The sequence below is a fragment of the Rhinoraja longicauda genome, chromosome 11 (genome assembly GCF_053455715.1).
Source record: "Rhinoraja longicauda isolate Sanriku21f chromosome 11, sRhiLon1.1, whole genome shotgun sequence".
NCBI classification, from domain to species: Eukaryota; Metazoa; Chordata; class Chondrichthyes; order Rajiformes; family Arhynchobatidae; genus Rhinoraja; species Rhinoraja longicauda.
Genome location: NC_135963.1, coordinates 25906868 through 25930879, shown reverse-complemented (window position 1 = coordinate 25930879; position 24012 = coordinate 25906868). Strand labels below are relative to the sequence as shown.

The 24012-nt window shown below is 41.9% G+C and overlaps 1 protein-coding gene across 4 annotated transcripts in view; it reads right to left on the bottom strand.

Moving 5' to 3' along the window:
- Nucleotides 1-24012, bottom strand: part of LOC144598385 (fizzy-related protein homolog) — a 53396-nt gene that overhangs the window by 5714 nt on the left and 23670 nt on the right. For all 4 annotated transcript variants that reach the window (XM_078408507.1, XM_078408504.1, XM_078408506.1 and 1 more), the window contains 11 exons: nucleotides 22110-22232; nucleotides 20912-20975; nucleotides 18056-18183; nucleotides 15984-16066; nucleotides 14934-15117; nucleotides 12436-12501; nucleotides 10888-10990; nucleotides 9332-9516; nucleotides 6760-6993; nucleotides 3674-3778; nucleotides 809-901 (listed from right to left, as the gene is read on the bottom strand). In XM_078408507.1, coding sequence (XP_078264633.1) covers nucleotides 809-901; nucleotides 3674-3778; nucleotides 6760-6993; nucleotides 9332-9516; nucleotides 10888-10990; nucleotides 12436-12501; nucleotides 14934-15117; nucleotides 15984-16066; nucleotides 18056-18183; nucleotides 20912-20975; nucleotides 22110-22232 — 1368 coding nt within the window. The remainder of the gene's footprint in view (nucleotides 1-808; nucleotides 902-3673; nucleotides 3779-6759; nucleotides 6994-9331; nucleotides 9517-10887; nucleotides 10991-12435; nucleotides 12502-14933; nucleotides 15118-15983; nucleotides 16067-18055; nucleotides 18184-20911; nucleotides 20976-22109; nucleotides 22233-24012) is intronic.

The window sequence follows — 24012 nt, the reverse complement described above, 5'->3', positions numbered from 1 at the left end:
AAGGGAAATATATTTATAAGTATATTTGCCTGAATTATTTTTCTTTTATCACACTGTGTCTGTGAAGGTTGAGTAGCCTCCCGTGTATTGTATTTGTATTGCAAATGTTTGTGGTTCCATGAACCAGTTCCAGTTTTATTTGTCACTTTAAAAATAACCCAATGCTTTCGCAGGAATGTTAATAAGTAATAGTGACGCTTGGCCACATACTTGTAGCATGTGTTGCTCTGCACAGGGCCTCGTGGATGAGAATCAAAGTGGGCAAGGGAGATGCATTGAGTTTGCAGGGGGTAGGAAATCACTGTTTCAACAAAATTCAAGGTTTTGTCGCATAGCTGATTGTAGGATTTTATTGTGTGCAATTTTCTAACATGTTTCCTCCATTAATTAACCAAATTTTCACAAATTGCTCCATTTCTTGTGAAGCAATGTGGGATACAGAGGCTGAAAAAGGTGCAATTATAGAGATTTATATTTAATCTTAAAGCAGGATGTCACAAGTACACTGGATTTGAAATGGGGGACAGCCAATGCCTCAATAATTTAACAAATTAATGGCTCCCCAGGTTTAAGGTCTTTTTAATGACTTAATCCCAAATCAGACTGAAGCGATTAATATTCTGCTGTATGTAATAACACAAACAAGTGCAATTGAATATTAGAATCAAACTGATGCAAAAAAAAAAAGACAACATTTTAAAACATTGTAAAAGGAACAAAAAGTATTTTATCCACAACTGATTACCAAAGCTTTTCCCTCAAAAATAAATCATTGTTTTCCAGCAAATAGTATTAAAACACTTGGTACCTTTGTAGAACGGGTTTTACTGAAAACGTTCCAAAACCGTAAAGTTTCATCTCCTGCGCCTGTCACAATAGCCTCTCCATCTGGTGATATAGCCTAAAGATCAATGAAAGGCAAAATCATTCCAACCCATAAATAGAAAGTGTGCATGCGCATATGTGGGGGCAATAGGACACAAAGCCCCACCATGATTCTAACAGGAGACTGGTTGGATGCCCTATGTGAAGGTCAGAAAAACAACCATATTTTTCGTGTATAATTTTAGGATCTGTGTATTGGATCTGTAGACTGCTCTAATGGACATTATGGTTAGATATGCAAATATGAAACCTTGTGTTAACAGGAGGAGACCACCATTTTACCGCCCATTTTCCACAGCAAAAGAAAACCTACCTTCTGGTTGTCCTTGGTTGAATTATTTATCTTAGTTTCCTCAAAACTCTTCAGCAACCCTGTACAACTAAAACCTTCAACCCTTTGCTTGAAAAGTTAGTGACAGTTCTGTTACTGATTTTGTAATGTTTTTAAAACACCTTTTCTACTACCTGATCCAGTTGAAATGGATTGGTATAAATTAGCTCTTTATTCCTGTACTTTGACTCAACCACCAATAATGTTTTGGATTTTGCAATTATGTTTTTTAAATGACTAACTTTAGTTTGCAAAAGTAGGGAATGAATGAATGAATAAGTTTATTGGCCAAGTATGCAGATACAAGGAATGTGCCTTGGTGCCCCGCTCACAGATGACAACACAAATATACAGTTAACAATTAAGAATAAAGCATAAACATATCAAAACAATAAGGATACACCATTACGGTCTAAGCATGTGGGTGACAATAAACCAGAGCAAAAAAGAGACTACAGACTTTGGTTATTGAGTAGAATTATCACTCATGGCAAAAAGCTGTTTTTATGTCTGGCTGTGGCTGCTTTGACAGTCCGGAGTCGCCTTCCAGAGGGAAGTGCTTCGAAGAGTTTGTGGCCAGGGTGAGAAGGGTCAGAGATAATCTTGCCCACTAGCTTCCTGGCCCTTGCAATGTACAGTTCGTCAATGGGGGGGAAAGGTTGCAGCCAACAACCTTCTCAGCTGTGCGAACGATCCGTTGCAGCCTCTGGATGTCGTGCTTGGTGGCTGAGCCAAACCAGACCATGATGGAGAAGGTGAGGATGGACTCAATGATAGCAGAATTGAATTGGACCATCATTGCCTGTGGCAGATTGTGTTTCTTCAGTTGCCGCAGGAAGTACATCCTCTGTTGGGCCTTTTTGACTGTGGAGTCGATGGTGGCCCCCCATTTAAGGTCTCTGGAGATGATGGTTCCAAGGAACTTAAATGACTTCACAGATGTAACTATGGTGTTGTTGATGGTGAGTGGGGGGAAGGGAGGGGGATCTCTTCGAAAGTCTACAATTAGTTCCACTGTCCTGAGAGCATTGAGCTCCAGGTTGTTGCAATGGCACCAGGACGCCAGCTGTGTCACTTCCCATCTGTAGGCAGATTCCTCCCCATCCTGGATCAGTCCAATCAGGGTTGTGTCATCCGCAAACTTGAGAAGCTTGACAGAGGAGTCTGTGGAGGTGCAGTCGTTGGTGTAGAGAGAGTAAAGGAGAGGGGAGAGTACCCAGCCTTGCGGAGCTCCTATGCTGAGGGTCTGCGGGTCCGAGATGTGCTTTCCCAGCCTCACATGCTGCTTCCTGTCCGTCAGGAAGTTGATGATTCACTGACAGAGGGGTTCAGGCACAGTCAGCTGGGAGAGTTTGGAGTGTAGTAGCTCTGGCACCATGGTGTTAAATACAGAGCTAAAGTCCACAAACAGAATCCTGGCATCAGTCCCCCTGTGGTCTTGGTGCTGGAGGATGAAGTGCAGGCCGAGATTGACTGCGTCGTCAACCGATCTATTTGCCCTATATGCCAGTAGAATGGTGCATTAATCCACTTGGTCTTGAACTGGATGTGTTTTGAATGATAAGGACTGCAGTGAAAAATCTCAGATGGATGGGGAAATCTTATTTTAAAATAAAAGCATTGACAGAAACACTAATTTGAAACAGTCGCCACACTCAAACTGGAAATCTCTTGCTCACTGACTGAGAGTGCCCCCTGCAGGCTGACTTTCAGAAGTCCATGCAAGGACACAGCTTTGAAAATAATTTGCAAGCGTATTAGTTAAAAAAATAATTTTAGTGAGGAATTGCTCTCTGCCTATAGATAAGGTAGTGATAGATGCCTGTTCAGGAATTTGAAAAGACAAGTGTGAAGTTACTTCATTTCTTAATTTATCGTTTTAAAAAAAATGTAAAGTGTTAAAAAAGCTAGAGTTGGAGATTAAAACAAAACTATTGCATGATTTACTTGTGTGCAAATAACCTTTGTAAAAATAATGTAAATGCTGAAATCTTGTGCCAGTAAAAGATGTTCCAGTTACAATCGATAGATCAAAATCAATTTCTCAGACACCGCACAAGATTTTCAAACAAAACAATAGGATTCGAGGAACATTAAACAATTGAAGTAGACATCATCACTTTGTGAAATTGAAGACCACAAAATTACTCTTGTTCAATCACTGTATACAATTTAAGACTTCCTGAAGATACCTTATTGATTTTACAGTGGAAAATAATCAATGTGAAGTGTCAGTGTTTTGGGTTTCTGATAAGGTTCGAATGAGAAGTTACAGCATATAGACTGAGAATGCTGCTCTTCTCCAGGTATTCTTAAGGAAATGTGAAACATTGTCTGAGTTAGTCACTTGGTGACAATCTACACCTATAAATGTTGCATTTTTTGCCCAGTAACGACTTAATTACTAAAGTGTCTACAGCACTGGAGCCAAACTAGTTACAGCATTAAAACACTTACCAGATAGAGCACTCGATATGAATGCCCTGTTAGTTTGGCAACTTGCGTTAAGGATGGATATTTCCACACTAAGATCTGATTCTGGGAATAGCCGTGTGTACTAACCTGCAAAACAAGGCAGTATCAGAACAAAAGTTGCACCTTAATGCAATTATAAGATTTAGTACAGAATAAGATTAATTGTAGTTGCTTGAAGACAACTGATCTTCTCTTTGAGGCACAATTATAAACACTTGCACTCCAAGAGCTGCAGTCATATCCAGAACTGGACGATCACTATCAGAGAAAGTGGGGAAGGGATGAATAGAACAAGGCAAAACTCTCTGCTACCCAAAGCTTTTTCCCCCACTTCTGATGAAGGAACTAGAACATTAACTTTTTTTTCCACAGATGTTTCTAGCATTTTCTGTTTTTATTCAGATTTCCAGCACCTAGTTTTTTTGATTTTCACGTTATCTTATGGGATATGGCCACCCGCTGCTACAAAGCATCAAGATAATGTTCTTCCTCTGAGGGGAAGAGGAAAAGAGAGAAAATATTTTGTTAAAAAGTTTGATATCCAAAATTAAATGACAAAATGCCCTGAACTCTGCCATTGATAGTTGGGCGCTAAAGTAAATTTATAATCAGATCTGGCATAACACTGCACAGCCCCAGTGAGGCTGTGTGGAGTCTGTCTGTTCTCCCTGTGACTGCTTGGCTTTTCTCTATGTAGTCTGTACATGTGCGAACAAATAGGCTGGGTAAAGGACTGATTAGAAACCACAAAGCTAGCATCAGCTCAATGGGCTGAGTAGCCACCTCCTGTGCTGAGGACAATGAAGTGAGCGGTACAGTGATAGAGTTGTTGTCTTACAGCATCAGAAACCAGGGTTTGATGCTGACTATGGGTGCAGTCTGTACGGAGATTGTACATTCCCTCTGTGACTGTGTGGTGTTTCCTCCCCGCACTCCAAAGACGAACAGGTTTGTAGATTAATTTGGCTTCGGTAAGAATTGTAAATTGTCCCTAGTGTATAGGATAGTGCACAGGGATAGCTGGTCGGCACGGACTCTGTGGGCTAAAAGGGCCAGTTTTCACGCTGTATCTATAAACTAAACTGTGCCACAAATGTAAAGGACATCTGTTGTGCTCCCCTCAGAAGGGCAAGGTCAATTAAAAAGGACTGAATATTCTGAATATATAACAGTATTGGTCCAAGTCAGCATGGATTTATGAAGGGGGAATCCTGCTTGACTAATCTTCTGGAATTTTTTGAGGATGTGACAAGTAAAATGGATGAAGGAGAGCCAGTGGATGTAGTGTATCTAGACTTTCAGAAAGCCTTTGATATGGTCCCACACGGGAGGTTGGTGAACAAAATTAAAGCACATGGTATTGGGGGTAGGGTATTGACATGGATAGAGAATTGGTTAGCAGACAGGAAGCAAAGAGTAGGAATAAACAGGTCCTTTTCAGAATGGCAGGCAGTGGCGAATGGAGTGCTGCAAGGCTCGGTGCTGGGGCCACAACTATTTACAATATATATCAATGATTTGGATGATGGAATTAGAAGTAACACTAGAAAGTTTGCAGATGACACAAAGCTGGGTGGCAGTGTGAACTGCAGAGGATGTTAGGAGGTTGCAGGGTGACTTGGACAAGTTGAGTGAGTGGGCAGATGCAGTATAATGTAGATAAATGTGAGGTTGTCCATTTTGGTGGCAAAAACAAGGAGGCAGATTATTATCTCAATGGTGTCAGAGGTAAAGGGGAAGTGCAATGAGACCTTGGTGTCCTTGTACGCCAATCACTGAAAGTAAGCGTGCAGGTACAGCAGGCAGTGAAGAAAGCTAATGGCATGTTGGCCTTCATAACGAGAGGATTTGAGTACAGGAACAAAGAGGTCCTTCTGCAGTTGTATAGGGCCCTGGTGAGACCACATCTGGAGTATTGTGTGCAGTTTTGGTCTCCTAATTTGAGGAAGGATAGCCTTGCTATTGAGGCAGTGCAGCGTAGGTTCACCCCTGGGATGGAGGGACTGTCATATGAGGAAAGATTGGGGTTGTATTCACTGGAGTTTAGAAGGATGAGAGGGGATCTTATAGAGACGTATAAAATTATAAAAGGACTGGACAAGCTAGATGCAGGAAAAATGTTCCCAATGTTGGGGGGATCCAGAACTAGGGGCCACGGTCTAAGAATAAAGGGGAGGCCATTTAAAACTGAGAAGAAACTTTTTCACCCAGAGTTGTGAATTTGTGGAATTCTCTGCCAGGCAGTCGAGGCCAGTTCACTGGATGACAATAGACAATAGACAATAGACAATAGGTGCAGGAGTAGGCCATTCAGCCCTTCGAGCCAGCACCGCCATTCAATGCGATCATGGCTGATCACTATCAATCAGTACCCCGTTCCTGCCTTCTCCCCATACCCCCTCACTCCGCTATCCTTAAGAGCTCTATCCAGCTCTCTCTTGAAAGCATCCAACGAACTGGCCTCCACTGCCTTCTGAGGCAGAGAATTCCACACCTTCACCACCCTCTGACTGAAAAAGTTCTTCCTCATCTCCGTTCTAAATGGCCTACCCCTTATTCTCAAACTGTGGCCCCTTGTTCTGGACTCCCCCAACATTGGGAACATGTTATCTGCCTCTAATGTGTCCAATCCCCTAATTATCTTATATGTTTCAATAAGATCCCCCCTCATCCTTCTAAATTCCAGTGTATACAAGCCCAATCGCTCCAGCCTTTGAAATTTGAAAGAGAGCTGGAGGGGCTAGTGGAATCAAGGGATACGGGGAGAAGGCAGGTACAGGTTGCTGATTGTGGCTGATCAGCCATGATCACACTGAATGGCGGTGCTGACTCAAAGGGCCAAATGGTCTCCTCCTGCACCTATTTTCTATGTTTCTAGTATTAATATATTCCAAAATATCTTCAGGCAACAGGTCGTCTGCAATGCAAGTGGAACTTTCAGAGGAAACAACGTGGTCCATAATTGCTTTTCTAAGCTGATGTGACCCGTGCACCCACATGCATCCATTACTGGATTACAAACACACCGCAGATTCAGTTTGTCACAAGGCTTGGCTTGAGAAGCTCACCAGTTCGTTTGCGTGCTTCGACCAGGCAAGGTTGCAGACCTGGGAGCCTGTGTCAACACACTGCAGCGGCTGACAGGTCAGTGTGTTCCAGAACCGGATGCAGCGATCGGCAGTGCCCCCTCCTGAAGCCAGCAGCCCATGCTGATGGGGGGACCAGGCAATGGCCTTTACAGCAGCTAAATGTTCTGTATATTGCTGGACTGGGCTCAGACTGGAATTGTTCCACACAAATAGCTGAAAGATAAAGAAGTTGCATCAATAACACAATGGAACAAATATTCAAATACTCTCAAAAACCTATTTATATGATAAAATAATTGGACAACTTCCATCCACTCCCTCCATTTGCTCACAGTCAGCAGAAATATAGTTTAACAGCACGCACCATTTCAGCTTCCGAGATTTTGCAATCAATTCATTTTAATACTTGGTATGTAATTCCTTGCTGCAACACAAAATGCTGGATTAACTCAGCGGGCCAGGAACAATCTCTGGAGAGAAGGAATGGCTGGCGTTTCGGGTTGAGACCCTTCTTCAAACTGATGTCAGGGGAGGGGGTGGGACAAAGATAGGATGTAGTAGGAGACAGGAAGACTAGTGGGAGAACTGGGAAGGGGGAGGGGAAAGAGAGGGACAGAGGAACTATCTGAAGTTAGCGAAGTCAATGCTCATACCGCTGGGGTGTAAACTGCCCAAGCGAAATATGAGATGCTGTTCCTCCAATTTGCGCTGGGCCTCACTATGACAATGGAGGAGGCCCAGGACAGAAAGGTCAGATTGGGAAAGGGAGGGGCAGTTGAAGTGCTGAGCTACTGGGAGAGGAGGTTGGTTAAGGTGGACTGAGCAGAGGTGGTGAGCGAAACGATCGCCGAGCCTGCGCTTAGTCTCGCCGATCTAGAGAAGTAGACATCTGGAACAGTGGATACAATAGATGAGGTTGGGGGAGGTGCAGGTGAACCTCTGCCTCACCTGGAAAGACTGTTTGGGTCCTTGGATGAAGTCGGGGGGGGGGGGGGGGGGGGGTGGTGGGTAAAGGGACAGGGTGTTGAATCTCCTGCGGTTGCAGGGGAAAGTACCTGGGGAGGGGGTGGTTTGGGTGGGAAGGGACGAGTGGACCAGGAAGTTACGGAGGAAACGGTCTCTGCGGAACGCTGAAAGGGGTGGCTATACGTTCAGGAGGGGAAAGGGGATCCCGCTGGACGAGGCGGAAATGTTCAAGGATAATTTGTTGTATGCAACGGCTGATGGGGTGGAAGGTGAGGACAAGGGGGACTCTCTCCTTGTTACGAATGGGGTGAGGGGGAGCAAGAGCGGAGTTGTGGGATATAGAGGAGACCCTAGTGAGAGCCTCATCTATGATGGAAGAGAGGAACCCCCGTTTCCTAAAGAATGAGGACATCCAGGGCGCAGATGCGACATAGACGGAGGAATAGGGAGTAGAGGATAGAGGTTTTACGGGAAACAGGGTGGGAAGACGTGTAGTCAAGATAGTTATGGGAGTCAGTGGGTTTGTAGTAGATGTCGGTCACTAGTCTGTCTCCTGTGATGGAGATGGTGAGATCCAGAAACGGTAGGGAGATGTCGGAGATGGTCCAAGTATATTTAAGAGCAGGATGGAAATTAGTGGTGAAATTTATGAAGTCATTGAGTTCTGCATGGGTACAAGAGGTAGCACCAATGCAGTCGGCAATGTAGCAGAGGTAGAGTACGGGGATTTACAGGGATTGTTCGACGTACCCTACAAAGAGGCAGGCATAGCTGGGGCCCATGCGAGTGCCCATAGCTACGCCTCAGATTTCGAGGAAGTGTGAGGAGTCAAAGAAGAAGTTGTTGAGGGTAAGAACCAGCTCTGCTATGCGGAGAGTATTGGGAGATGGAGATGGGCTGGTTCTGCAGTCGAGGAAGAAACGGAGGGCTTCAAGACCATCCCGGTGGGGGATAGAGGTGTAGAGTGACTGGACATCTATAGTAAAGATGAGGGAGTGGGGGCCTGGAAAACGGAAGTTATTGAGGAGATGGAGAGCATGCGAGGTATCTTGGACATATATAGGGAGGGATGGGACGGAGTAGAGGTAGGTGGAAATTCATTGGTGGGACATGAACAGGCAGAAACAATGGGTCTGCCAGGACATGTCTGTTTGTGGATTTTAGGGAGAAAGTAAAATCAGGCCGTGCGGGGCTGGGGAACGATAAGGTTGGAGGCATTAGAGGGCAGAGAGCCGGAAGTGGTGAGATCAGTGATAGTGTTAGGGATTAAGGTCTGGTGCTCGTCAGTGGGGTCATGGTCCAAGGATAAGTAGGAGGAGGTGTCTGAGAGTTGTCGTCTTGCCTCAGTCCGATAGAGGTCAGTTTGCCAGACTGCCACGGCACCTCCATTGTCAGCGGGTTTGATAACTAAGTCGGGGTTGCTGCAGAGTGAGTGGAGGGCTATACGTTCAGGAGGGGAGAGGTTAGAGTAAGTCAGGCGAGTGGAAAATCTGAGGCGGTTGATGTCCCTGCCGGCAGTTAGAAATGAAAAGGTCTCGTGACAATTGCACCCATCCTAGATGTCATTGGAACAGATGTCAGGTACCTTGTTGTCATTGCCCCCAGAGGCCAGATGCTGGTGATCAGGAGACCACTTTAACCCACAAACTTCCTGCCTGTGACCTTGTAACCTGCGCTCCGACTGAAGTGGGGGTGTTCGCACGTCTCTCTGCAGAATGAGACGGTCTCGACTGCCTGATGAGAGTTGATCAGCATTCCAGGCCAAAGCCCCTGCACATTGAGCAACACAGCAAGAATGCATTAAAATAGCGTTTGTATAAATGACCCTCATCACTGTCATTTCAGAAATATTGTAAAATATTTAAGCAATAATAGCCTAATTTTACTCAAAGTTAACAGGTTACCAAAACTTTATGATGGTGATCTTGTAATGTAACAATGAAAATTAGCGGACAGGGTTGAAAATGATCAAAACATATCAGCCTGTAGTTCACATAACATAGGTTAACAGATTGCATAGTAAAGAGGAAATTAAGACAATGTATTCATGAAACAATCATAGATTTGCATTCATTAATAGTGTAAACACAAATTTACATTATAAGCAATTATTGTCAACCCTGAAACTTTAGAACACAATCAGGACTACGATAATGACCTTTGCTCTTCTTGGGCAATCTATATAATAATGGATTCTAGCATTAAAAAAAACTTTAATCTGCATAAATAGAAAATGCCATTTCATTCCATCAGAAAACCTAATTTCATTAAACAGACTTTCCGCATTTGCACACTTTTAAGAGCCATGTTTTAAAGTTCTGGTTACAATCACAGCAAGAAGCGAAATATTCCTTGGCACTGTTGCAAAGAGGTAGTATAGTTAGACTACCTTTGCGACGATATTTACATCAAGCATTGACATACATATATATAAAATCAGATCATGATCATCACAAACTGCCTGCCTGCAACATTGTTGTTCCCTACAACAATGACTGCACTTCATTTGTTCAAGATTCCTTAGAGACATAAAGTTGGTATACAAAAACACAAGCCTCTCCATTTCTTACTGACCAATCTCATTCAATTATTCAGTTTGCAGAATATATTGTTAAATATCAGCTGCTCTTCCATTCAAGGTTACACAAGACAATTAAAATAATCTCACAATGGAGGGATATCTGAACTAAACCGTTATTTTGGGCATACGGAAACAGTAGTAGTTCATTTGGTCCCTTAAATCTGTTTAACAATTCAACTAAAGCAACACCTTACTTCTGTAAACCTTGCCTAGCAAGAACCCATCAATCTTTCTACTGAATATTTCAACTGATCCTTGGGGGGGAGTGGGGAGGAAGAGATTCCTTCAGTGGTGTAATGGTAATAGATTACCATTACACCACTGAAGTCGATGAGCTGTTCTGTTCTTACCACTGAATGTCTTAATTGTTTTAAGATTCATGGCAGAATTACAGAATCCAAAATACAAACAAAGGACATGTTCATACCACAAATATTTCAGGGGCATTATAAGATATTGGTAGTCACTTTAGTTGGTGTCTATACCATCTAATGATATCTATACTCCCACACTTCCATTTCCCATTTTAAACTATTGACCAGCAAGTAGCGAGTACTCACCAACTCTGGCAGAATGTCCATCGAGAGAGGTCAGCTTCTTCCCAGCTGCTGCATCCCAGATCTGTACGTATCCTTTATGGGTGCCCACAGCCACAAAACTCCCCTGAGTATGTTAAAGGAATATTTCACCTTATCAATCATAACAATATAGCACAGAAACAGGTTCTTTGGCCAAATCCAAGTTAATCCTCCGACATTGCCATTGACACTACAATCTGCCTACACACAGAAGGTAAACTACAATGGCCAGTTAACGTACCGAGCATATATTTGTAACATGGGAGGAGACTGGAGCATATGCAGCCCCAGGAAGAACAAGCAACTTCCACATCGAGAGCATCACAGGTCAAAAGCAACCCCAAAAATCAATAGAGTTGTGAGGCAGCAGTTTACTAGTTGTACCATTCTGCCACCCAAAGACCAGGTCCTGTTTGTAGCACTGCAATAGATGGAAGTTCCTATAATTCATATCCATTTCCATATTTCCTCACAATTCAAGATGCAAAGCAATGGTGCTGGTAATGAGGGCTGAAAACCAGGACAGAGAGAAATTGTGACGCAAGTTAATGGATCAGGCACCGCCAAAATGAAGGGAGGGATGAAAGGAAGAAGTAAATATATCTCTATGCTTCACAGAAACACTCAGTACACCGTTGCACAATCTTCTATCCCTGCAGAAATTGCTCACACATCATTTGGTCATTATATTTAGAGTATCCCCTTGGCCTTTGTATTGAAGTTAGTCAACAGTAATTCCATTAGGGGCAGCACAATAGTGCAGTGGTAGAGTTGGTGGCTTACAGCGCCAGCGACCCAGGTTCAATCCTGACTATGGGTGCTGTCTGTATGGAGCTGGGACATTCTCCCTGTGATCACTAGAATTTTTCTGGGTGTTCTGGTTTTCTGCCACATTCCAAAGACATGCAGGTTTGTAGGTTAATTTGCTTCTATAAATTGTCCCTGGTGTGTCGGATAGAACTAGTGTACTGGTGATCTTTGATCTGGAAGGACTTGGTGGGCCAAAGAGCCTGTTTCCACAATGTATCTCTAAACTAAACATTAATTACAAAATGTGCACAGCAAGTCATTCCATGAAAATATCATCTGCATTCTAATGCTGCCTCACACAACTGCTCACATATTTTCTATTTAAGTCCAAGTTTCTAGTTTTCTATTCTTTTAAAAATAAAATAACAACTTTAGGACAAAGGCCCATTCAAATAGACACCAGGTTCTCTCACTAAAAAATAATCACCATTTTCTATAGGTACACAGCTCAACTAACCCAGAGACAGCAGTTTAAGTGACTGAGTGACAATTAATCATTTGCACAGATTGGAAATCATCCATGGCACAGCCAATTAATTAAAGTGAATGGGCTAAACAGAATATTTCACAATATTTATATTAATTATTTTCAGAGGGAAAAAAAACATTAATATCAGAAAATAATTGTACCACAAAATCTACTCTCATTGAACATTTGGTCAGTGAGCAGAACAGGAATTGAATGCAGCAAACAATGACCATGCGCCTGATTACACTCACCCTCTCATTCCAACAAACAGATGTAACAGAGTCTCCGTCTATGGAGAGGTCACATAGCCTTGTTACCTAGGAAACGAAAAAGTAAAACACAATTAACTCTGCTTTCTCTTTAAATAAAGACATGATCCAGCCCCTCGATAAATCAACGTTTCCTCCCCAACCCCCAATTTAACAGACGTGCTTGGGTGCCTTTACAGAATAATTGTCCCGAAAGACCAGAATCCTTTATTAGATAGAAGCCACATGATTCATTGAACCAGTAATGTATTCAGGCCAAATGCAAGGCCTTCTCAATTCTTGTATCATGTCTCAAGAATACAATACGGGAGATTGCGTTTGCAAATAAATAAATAAATGGTAAAATATGCTTGGAAAATATAGTTTGAATTCATATCCATTTCCATATTTCCTCACAAATGTGAGGCCGTAAAAGGAAGTGGACCCACGAGGATTGTTGTGGGCAGTGAAAAATATCAAGCACGATCAATAAACAAAACGAGTGAATATTTTGTTGTCTGCAGCAATGCATTTGACTTGGACCAGCATTTAGTTACGCCGGGTCTCAGAGCAATCCCACCCCTTTCATTCCCCTAATCTCTCACAAGCCCATCAACCTCAGCCTGATTCTCCACTAGGGATAATTTACAGTAATTACTTTACCAACTTGCACAGCCTTGGGGTGATGGAGGAAACTGGAGCACCTAGGGGGATCCCACAGAGTCGCAAAGCAAGTGTGCAAAGTCCACACAGATTCGGATCAAACCTGGATCACTTGAGCTGCAAGACAGCAGTTCTACCAATGCCAGCTATTTAATAATATAGGTTGGGACAAGAAAGATCTCGACCTAAAACTGTGGGCAATGGCTGACAATTCAGAACTTAAGAAACAAAAGCAGGTCATGTTGCACAGAAATAGATAAAAAAAATATCAAAAAGCAACAAATAAAAATAAATGCATTAAAGAACCTCTATTAGCAGCGGCGAGTCCCTGTTGTTTCTGGACATGAAGAGAGTTCAATCGCTGCTGGAAAAAAAGCCCAGTCTGCAGACGTACCTTCATTCATTCCCCTGCTCCTGGTTCTGCTGGTAATGCACCCTTGTCAATTTTGAATATTAGACTTCAAGGGGGCAACATTGTTTATTTTGTCACTCACATAACATTATTTTGTCCCCCAACATTTCTTGGACCGAGAGCAAGAATTGAATCTTCCAAGTTTGGCAAGACAAAAGAAGCTGTGATGTTAACAGAGCTCGACAACACATTAACACAGAGCCATCAAGACTGACATTAAACCACCATTCAGTTTGAGTATGAGCCCAGAGGTTTCATCTGCTGTCCTTCTTTCACAACTACAACAGTAATTGGTGGGTGCAATTTTGCAGGCGCTGTTACAATGCACCTAATCCACGAATGTTGGAGTGATGCCTGGCTGCCATCTTGTGTTGCCATTAAATGGCCCACATCTAGTGTTGCCATCAAATGGTGATCGATGGTCGGCGCTTTGGCTGCCTCACCCCTCCTAAAGTACACCACTGCCACTGCCCCAGACGAATTTCAGGTCATCACAGCTTCTTTTGTCTTATCAAACTTTGAGGATTTAATTCTGGCTCGCAGTTCAAGAAATGTTGGAGGACGTAGTGACAAATTAAACAATGCTCACAATCATGTAATCTACCTGCCTGGCTGTGAAGAGAAGCCAAGTAAAAGTTTCCCCTTGGCTTGCATCAGAAAACTTCTGTGTCACTCTAAATATCGAGTGCAAGCTAGCACCCTCTGTCAGTGAATGCAAGAATCCTCTATTCAAGTCCAGAGCAGCTCCATCTGCAGTTCTCAGCAACAGTTCTTTAGGTAGATTATATGTGAAGACAACAGAGATGGTAACGTGGAAGTTGTAAGCAAAGTAAACTTAAGAAACTAAAGGAACAAAATTTCAGATATCTTTGTTAGGAAGGTACAGTTTGAGTCTGAACAAAGCAGTTTTAATGGTACATGGTTGGTGTGACCAGATGCATTGTGGCAGACAACAAAATATTCACCCAAACTTACTAAAAAAAAACACAAAAAATAATAAGCTTCTCTTTCCACAAATGCTGCCTGATTAGCTGAGTGTTTCCAGCATTCTCTGTTTTTATTTCCAGCACTTTTTCAATCATGCCACTGACCCCAGCAAAAGAGAGGTTGAGATACATCCAAGATAGACACAAAATGCTGGAGTAACTCAGTGGGATGGGCAGCATCTCTGGATAAAAGGAATGGGTGACGTTTCGGGTCGAGACCCTTCTTCAGACTGCCTCTGCATCGTCCAGCCATCTTGGCATGAAATGCTGACCTCTGACCTCTGCTGTTGCTAAGGAAATGCTGGCTGAGCAGCTGCACAATATGACCCCTTGCAGCAGGACAAGCTTCTCTACTGAATGCTCAAATACTGTATTTTATGTGAAAAGATACGAGAAAGTTAATATGACAAGTCTAACAATTTAGCCAAGCTCCACTTTACCTGACTGGTGCACGCACTCCATAAGTAAACACATGCGCCAAGACCAACGCTCAAGACATTTGCTGCTGACCAATCCACTAGATTGAGGTAAAAGTCATCCTGCAATTCTGGAGCATCCAGAACCTTAAATGGAATCTTTGAAATCTTCCTTGTTGGTTTCCGTGGTGACCGCAATAGCTTTTGACTGTTCAAGAAGGGTAGAATGCAGAAAGTTACATTTATGGTTAGTTAAGAGGTCTGGTATGCTGATTGCATCTTGGGAGAAAAAAGGAAACTCAGTCTTGGTTGATTCAGACCAGAATCTTTAAATCATCGACAAATTTAGTTTTGAAACATATCACAGTGGGTTCAACCTATTTTATAAATATGTTCCAGAGTTGGTTGCCGAGATCTCTCCAGTAATGAGCCCAAGAGAAACGTTTACAGTGAAACTGTTGAATGAGACTGGTAATTTAGCACTTTGGAAATAGTGGATATAGATAAAGATCTATAATAAGCAGAGAAGGAAATATATCTGTCATAGGTCAGTAAAATTTCCCTTAAAATGTGTAATATTTTAAAGTGCTGCATGTGTTAGCAAAATAATTCCTTTTAACATGGAGATCCTTGACTCTACAATCACATATATATATATAATAAGCATGTCTAATCATCAGACACGGAAACTATTTGTATGCAGCAGTCCCAGCTGACTTGGCATTCAAGGGTGAGCTGAACTACTTCAATAAACGCTGACTTCATCTTAAAAAGATTCATTTTCATTTGTAGGCTATAAATATTTGTCACAATTGTTCATGTTGGAAGCAACTAAAAGGAGTTTAAGAAATTCAATTTTCAGCAATTGAAAAGAATGTTTCACCACTAAAGAAACTCATTAAAAAAACGAATGCTTATTTAAAAAGCAGTGGAAGTTTGGCTCACGGGAATTTGGAATCAGGCTGTTAGTTGAGAGAACGCACAAACCACTTGTTTTCAAAGTTAATCTATAACCACAAGTCTTTATTCTTGAAAACATTACTGAACAAGGAGTCAATAATGCTCGTAACCTACCTTTTATTACTGACAGGGGATAATGAATACGGTGAAATCTCATTCCCACTTTCAGTAGTAGATCTCTTTGTGCTCAAGGCATACTGCAAAATAATGCAGTACACTGATTAAAGCTCGATTGAAAGTCACGTGCTATTGCCATGAGCAACACATAATGAAGCAGAATTAAGTACTGACAAGTGAAATCCTTGCACAAGGTAAACATTTAACAATAAAATGAATCATTAATGAATAATAGAATGAATAATGGTTTATGCCATCTTAATGAACCATCTAAATTCATCAATAAATAATTAAAAATATTAGGCCACTTTGTCTTTCTTCGCACTAATCTTAAATACACAGATGCAAATCAGCATTTTATTCAGATAAAAGGATTCAGTGGTAATTGGAATTTTGTGTTATATCTTAAGATCAAAACCTTCCAAAAGTGTTTCAAAACCAGGAAAAGAGCAAGTACACAAGAATGTAGGCAAAGAAGCCAGGAAACTCCCCAATGCTGATCTGTGAGAATCTGGAGTCTGCTGGATGCATCTTCATCATTTGGAAATTAAATATCCATAGGAGAATAAGTCAACGAGAGAAGTGGGATCTCATGGCATCACACCAGTAACTAGTATATAGCAAATTACTTTTCAATCAATTTAACCTTCTGGCACAATTTGCACCATTCCAAAGACGTGTGGGTTTGTAGGTTAATTGGCTTCTGGGAATTGTCCAGGATAGAACTAGTGTACGGGTGATCACTGGTCAGCATGGTACTGGTGGGCCGAAGGGCCTGTTTCCATGCTGTATCTATAAACTAAACAATGAGAGCAAGAGTTGATTAATCTAATTCTGATGCCATAAACAGAGGGAAGAGTGTTTCTTGGGACATTGGGTAAATTGTTGGTTCCTCTTCAAAAAGGTAACAGAAATTCACCTGAACTTTACACCAAACTGATCTGAAGGAGAAATCTCAGGCAATGAGACATTAACTTGCTCACCTAGGGTTTCTCACTGATTAAACATACAGCAAGGAAACTGGCCCCTCAGCCCACCGAGTCCATGCTGACTGCTGATCACCTGTTCACACTAGTTTGTTTTCTCACTTTTGCACCTACACCTTACACACTAGGGACAATTTACAGACCAATTAACCTATAAACCCACATCTGGGTAAAGTGGAGCATCGGGAGGGTGCAGTCACAGGGAGAACATGCAAAATGATCACAAACAGCACCCGAGGTCAGAGTTGACCCTGGGATACTGGCGCTGTTAGGCAGCGGCTCTACCGGCTGTGCAACTGTGTCACTCACTAATATTTACCCATCTTTCAGGGAGGCATGAATACACCATTAATCTGCAGAAATGTCCTGACCCAAAATGTCTGATGGGAGTTCTGAGAGACCCTTTCTCACTGTTTCACTGCTCCCCCTCTGTGAATCCTGCGCTCTCCTGCCCTTCGAGCACGTTCTGACCTGGACTCACCACAGCGCATCCAACTATCACTTGCCAGGCTGTGGCCCACCCCCATCTCTCACTTCCATCTTTCTTCCCTTTGCCCTCAGTTTGAAGAAGGGTCACGACCCAAAATGTCACCTGCCCCATTCCCTTCACAGCTGCTCCCTAACCCACTGAGTTCCTCCAGCACTTTATTTTATTTTGCTCATGGGTCGACAATCTTCTATCACAGCAGCAAAGAAAGAAAAAATGTGCAGGCAGATGTAGTTATTTGTAGATGCTGCATTTAGAAGCATTGGAATGAATGGCAGTCTTAGTATTAAAAGAAACATACACGTAGCTTGGAAGCCAATCAAAAAAGATGTCACTTGCAGTCCAGAACATATTGTGGATGCAACAGAATTGAACAGAAAAGGCTGGCGGGGCAGATAATTCATCAACAGGGTGACTGTTTAAGAACCAGTGCCAGCTGTCTGGTACAGCTCTGGCTGTAAAGCTGTCATGTTTAATAATACAATTCAGGAAAACATCTTCTAATTTTGCACAGTACAATTTGGCTGACCAGAGACAAAGGGGCTAATTTAGCCAGTCTATAAATAATGGAATTATCGAACACTTTGCTCACTTACTCTGAATAGATTGCGTCGTTCCTGCATTGGCATTTGGAATCTCCGATCTTCAGTTTGTGGGTCACTTACTTTCTCAATGCCTGCTCCCAGTAACTCGTTCTTTAGTAAGGCCGCATATGCCACGCCATCTGCCGATGGGGAAGAAATTCTCATTACAGCAATGCCACTACCCTGTTATCGCCATGGAGAACAGCAACTCATCTTATGTCAAACCATCATGTTAATTCATTCACCACTTGGAATCAATATCTAAACACAATGGCGAATCTCTCCCCTGGTAACATAAACCACGACTGAAAGAAAATCAGGACTCCATTCTTCTCAGCGCGAGTTCAAACCGATAGCAGTAAACAATTAGTGTATAATCTATTGGTGATGTTGACAAAGGTAAACATAGGTCAGGTCATTAGGTCACTCAAACTTCCTCAAAAATCTCATGGATGTTTTGGGAGGCAAGGTGGGACTTGGATTAACATTCATTCAAAAGGTGGCATCCATGTCAGTTATGAATTCCATTAGTACTACCTAGAAATTGTATTCAAACCTCCAGAGTAGGATTTGAATACATAACCTGCTGACCGAGATGGGAGAATCCTCCCAACTGAGTTATAGAGTCATGAAGTTGTATAGCACAGAAACGGGCCCTTTGGTTCACCATGTTTATAGTGATCTTTTTGTCAATCCACACTAATCCCATTTGCCAGCATCAGGACCACATGCTGTAAATAATATAATATTTGGGCTGGGCTGGCAGAGAGATTTAGCTAATGTTGGCATGATGAGCATTATTCAGCAACTCCCACATGGATAGATCAGGCTTTTCCATGATCTTCCCCATATTTAGCAGCCAGGTTACTAAATTACAGAGGTTTATGCACCACATAGAGTCGCTGCCTTACAGCACCAGAGACCCAGGTTTGATCCTGGCTACGGGTGCTGTCTGTATGGAGTCTGTACATTCTTCCCGTGAGAGCATGGGTTTTCCCCGGATGCTCCGGTTTCCTCCCACGCTCGTAGGTTTGTAGGTTAATTTGGCTACTGAAAAAATTGCAAATTATACCTAGTGTGCAAGATACTGCTTGTGAATGGGGATCACTGGTCAGCATGGATTCGGTGGGCCAAAGGGCCTGTTTCCACGCTGTATCTCTAAACTAAAGTTCCAGTTGCCAGATACGGAATGTCTAATGAACTCTTTAATTACATTGATTCATAAATGCTGAGTTAGGGGAGAGTTAACCAAAATGAAAAAAAAAAGGTGTTTTATTTGCACAACCGATCCAGGGGGAAATCAGTAAGGACTACAACCCCCCCCCCCCACTAGAAAGTTAGGGTAAAAAGAGACAAAAAAGCCAAATGATTCTGCTTTATCAAACCAGCCTGCCAGAGGGCAAGTTATAAGTCATGGCAAGGGGCATAAGAAGCAAAAGCTTCCTTCAAATTACCAATTGCTCGCAAGTCAGAGATGGTGAAGGATACAAAGCTCACAGAAAGGTACTACATTAACTAAAGTACCAAATTACCAGCACTAACATTGAATGATAAGCTGGATTTAGAAATTACACCACAAACATGGAATGGAAGGAGTGAAACATAAGGGAAGGAGTGAAACCAAGATTATACACAGAATACAGAGAATGAAGGGATGTAGGTCATGTGCAGGCAGATGAGATTAAGTTTTCTTGGCATCATGCTCAGACATTGTGGGCTGAAGGGTTTGATCCTGTGCTGTACAGTTCTATACAGAATAAAGCACAAACATAACTGTAGAAAAATTAAAGATGCAAATGAAGAATGGACTTTTCAATTAACTATCAAGAATCCAATTGTACCAAACCCACTATTATGACTGAAATCCGGGAAGAGGTGGCCTAACTGGGAGATTGATAAATATCTATGATGGTATCTCCAGTAATGCCATGCATAGCAAGAACGTGGCCTGAAACAAAGCTACAATACTGTCTGTGCTCGTCTTTCCTGTATGCTCAGCTTTCTCCCGGTGCCAGCATGCTCCACATATTGTTCCCGAGGTTACCAACCACACTATGTAATGCACCTGCAGATCCCCCTTATAAACCTTCGGATCACATGGGGACAACGACTTCCACAAAATGAAGGAAGCATCTGAGCTCCCACAACCACTGGCATTCAAGTGGACAATTCAATTGTTCTGGTCTTGCCATCACTGAATGTTTGAGGAACGGTCACCCTCTCTGCTTATATAAGTAACAGGATTGTGCCAGATCGCTTTCTGGAAAGACGAACAGCTTGAAAATAATTGGAGAGGAAACTACTTTTGTGACCTCCACTGAAGGTGATAAGATATGCATTTTCTTTAGCAATGCGGACAGCATGGACTTCCTGGGCCAAAAGGCCTCTTTCTGTGCTGTATGGTTATGACATCATAATTGACACAGAGTACCTAAATTTCCTAAATTAAGAAAAGTAGACCCAAGTTTTAAGAAGTTGTAAAAGGTTATACAAACCATACAGAAGTCTGGGAGTTAATTGAATGTGAAAATCATGGCAGCTTTGCTAGACTAATGGTTCATTTACCTGCTATAATATTCTTAGTTTCTCCAATCAGAATTATTTCCCACTTGACAAATTAACCTTCTATCTTCCAAAATTCAGAAGATCAAACAATGGCATGCAATAGATTCCAGTCAATGATAAACCTTTCTCTATTCAAATCGATAAATGCTGGCACAATACCAGGACATTGGGCAGGTCATAGTGTACTCTAGGTCATTATATCACAAAGTCCTCTTACGTCCTGACAATAAGCAAACAGCAACACCCAATGTAAAGAGACATTCAAGTTCAACAAGGTGACAACAACATAGACATGTACTGTACCTTTCCCATTGTCAGAATTTGCTTCTTTTGTTTTTCGATTCTGGTTCGGGGATTTTCCATTTTCCTGATAAAGACCAAAAATACAGCAAAGTCTCTACTGAATGAACATTTTCTCTCCACATGTATCATTAACACAGTACTGCTAATACCAGAATGTAATTACGAATGGATTAAAGTATTTGTTACAAGGTTGCAATTATATTTAAGGGATCAGATGTTTTGATGAACATGTGAATGTCTTTCCCTGGTAACCTTCGCAATGGGCGATAGGACAACGTGTTTCTTCCCTTGCCTGCCCAACATTTTCTAGGGTACCTAACCTCTCTCTGCACCTTCCCAGATATGTTAAATATGAACATGGGACACAGGAAATTCCCACAATCTATGCAGTGGAATTGTGTAAGAAGGAACTGCAGATGCTGATTTAAACAGAACATAGACACAAAAACCTCGAGTAACTCAACAGGACAGGCAGCATCTCTGGAGAGAAGGAATGGGTGACGTTTCGGGTCGAGAACCTTCTTGATCAGTCTGAAGAAGGGTCTTGACCCGAAACGTCACCCCATTCCTTCTCTCTAGAGATGCTGCCTGTCCCGCTGAGTTACTCCAGCTTTTTGTGTCTATCTTATGTCGAGGAATTGATGGATTGCCATTTGACGCAGTAGGTGACGTTTCCTGCACTTCATTTAAACTCACCAGGACTTAATACTTTAACTCTCTCCAAAAAAAAAGAAATCTGGTGGAAAAATAAAATAAAGTTTTTTTTTAAAACAAGACATTGAACAAGTTGGGTCTTCAGAGGTAGCAGTTAATGGCAAATTCTTGCATGTGCTTACAGCAATTTTCCAACTACAAATAATCATCAACAAATGGAAAATTCCTTATTGTCCGTTGAAAGTTCCATCTGTCGTTGTTCAGCTGAATATTCCCAGTTCATTTAATTTTTCCCCAAGAGTAACAAGATACTCAAAGCTCCTCAGTGCACTGGTGTGAATAAGGCACCTCCCACATTTACCACAAGATGCATTTCACAGCCATGCTCAACGTGTCCACAACCCGACACAGAAATATTTTTCCCCTCAAAATACCCAAATATCAGTCCTATTTGACAGTAAACCTCATCATTAGTTTATAAAGGATTTGGGAGAAGGTGACAACAGCTACTATTAGTCTACAATCATAGCGATTATTATTTTACATTGATGGTATGGAAGTTGATGCTCCAGTTGGAACTCGCTCTCGTTGGTATAAATCGGTCGCCTGTCTTGCGAGGAAGGGTTGTTGGCGAGTTTGAGGTTAGATGTCGCGTACTCAAGGCAGCCTGTTTAAAAAGAGTGTTCGCATCAGCAGTAGATATTTTAAAAGATAAACTAATCCTAAAATGCATATAATCTTGAGCATCGTAAACAAAAGCTATTTAAGAACTAAACAATGAATGAACACAATCGGACAACATTATTGTGCAACTATTGAATTATTAATCATTAGCTTAAAGATATATTTATTCGCTCAAATGTATAACATCTTCCATCATCTATACTTTATTTATATATATATATATATATGACTAAAACTCTCATCTTGTATATTAGTTCGTTTCTGAAATACATCCAAAACGGTACATGATAGTGCAACAATTTTAGGCCCACCATACTCACCATTGGCCTGTGGTTCAAATGGTTGTTATATTTTAAAAGTTATTCACTTTTTAAACTTTAATAAATCAGTTTTTAAACTTTAATAAATTTGATCGGCTCTACCACCTTCCCGCCACATGTGGTCTGGCGCGTACTGATTGGCTCCTGGCGCCCCCCCCCCCCATGTGGGGTCGATTGACTGGCTCCGACCTCCCACTTGACGCCCGATTGGTCGCTGTTCTGGGTCCCACGTGGGGGTAGCGCTGCTGCCGCTGCAAAGCAACGGCCGTTGCCGTCGAGCTGCCGCTGCAGGAAAGGTTCGCACCCAACGGTCGCTCTGGCCGTCCGGGGCCGGGGCAAGTGGCTCCCTCTCCCCTTTCTTCTCCCCCCTCAGTATCTTATTCCTGGCATCATCTTTGTAAACATTTACCCATAAATTACCCCTGCGGCTTTCTTAACATATGCACTAAAACAGCACAAATTACTTTTAACTGGGTTCACCATAAACCTGGCCCCTAAATTCAATTCTTCAGGTCATGGGTGCTGTGTGAGAGAAGACAAAAGCAGCCAGCGTAGTCCTTCCCATTTTATTAGAACTATTAAGTTGCTCACTTCTCCCTTCAAATAAACTTTTCTCTTCCTTTAACCACTCACATTTCCAGCTCTGAGTAAACAGTTACACCCAGCAGAACTAAAGGCAATTGCAAGTGCCTGGGGAATACGGAGTTATAGAATAGTGTAAAATATTGATAAAAATAGAGCAAATACAAATGCTATTGAGAACCCTGTTAAACACCATAGCAGCATTCAAGTATCTACAGCAAACAAGAAATCGGAGACAACGGCACAGTACATGGAGTTAATTTTATCATGAATGACCGATATAGGGCTACAGTAAAAAAACAAAACAGGATTTGAAATTAAATGGTGCATGGCATAATATATTCCAGAGAGAAAAGGGAGATGATTTAGTCATACTTAACAAATTACAAAAAAACATTATAGCTTTCACTACAATAAATAAAATTCATGTAGACAGAGGGAAATACATGCAGGCTCGATAAAACTACCAAGAGTAGCTAACTGGTGAGTGGTGTTACATAACACTGAAAACAAAATAGAGCTCCAGTTATATGCACCACACTTGTTTATAGCCTACCATGCAAAGCAGGCAAGGAGGGAACTGGATCGAGCAAATGAACAAGCAAGAACACCAATAGAAAGGGCTACAATGGCACTTGGGAAAATACGATGGGCTAAATTAGTGAATAATGATGCAGGAAAGCAATTGGAAACACTTTAGATATGCTTGAAATATATATTCTGTAGAAAAACTATAACTGACTAAACACTTGTACATTCTGAATTATGCATTATTTGTGCTGGATACAGAATTGGCTTGCGACAATTGGTGTGCCTCAGGGATTGGTGCTGGGCCCATTGTGGTTTCTACCAACGTTTTGG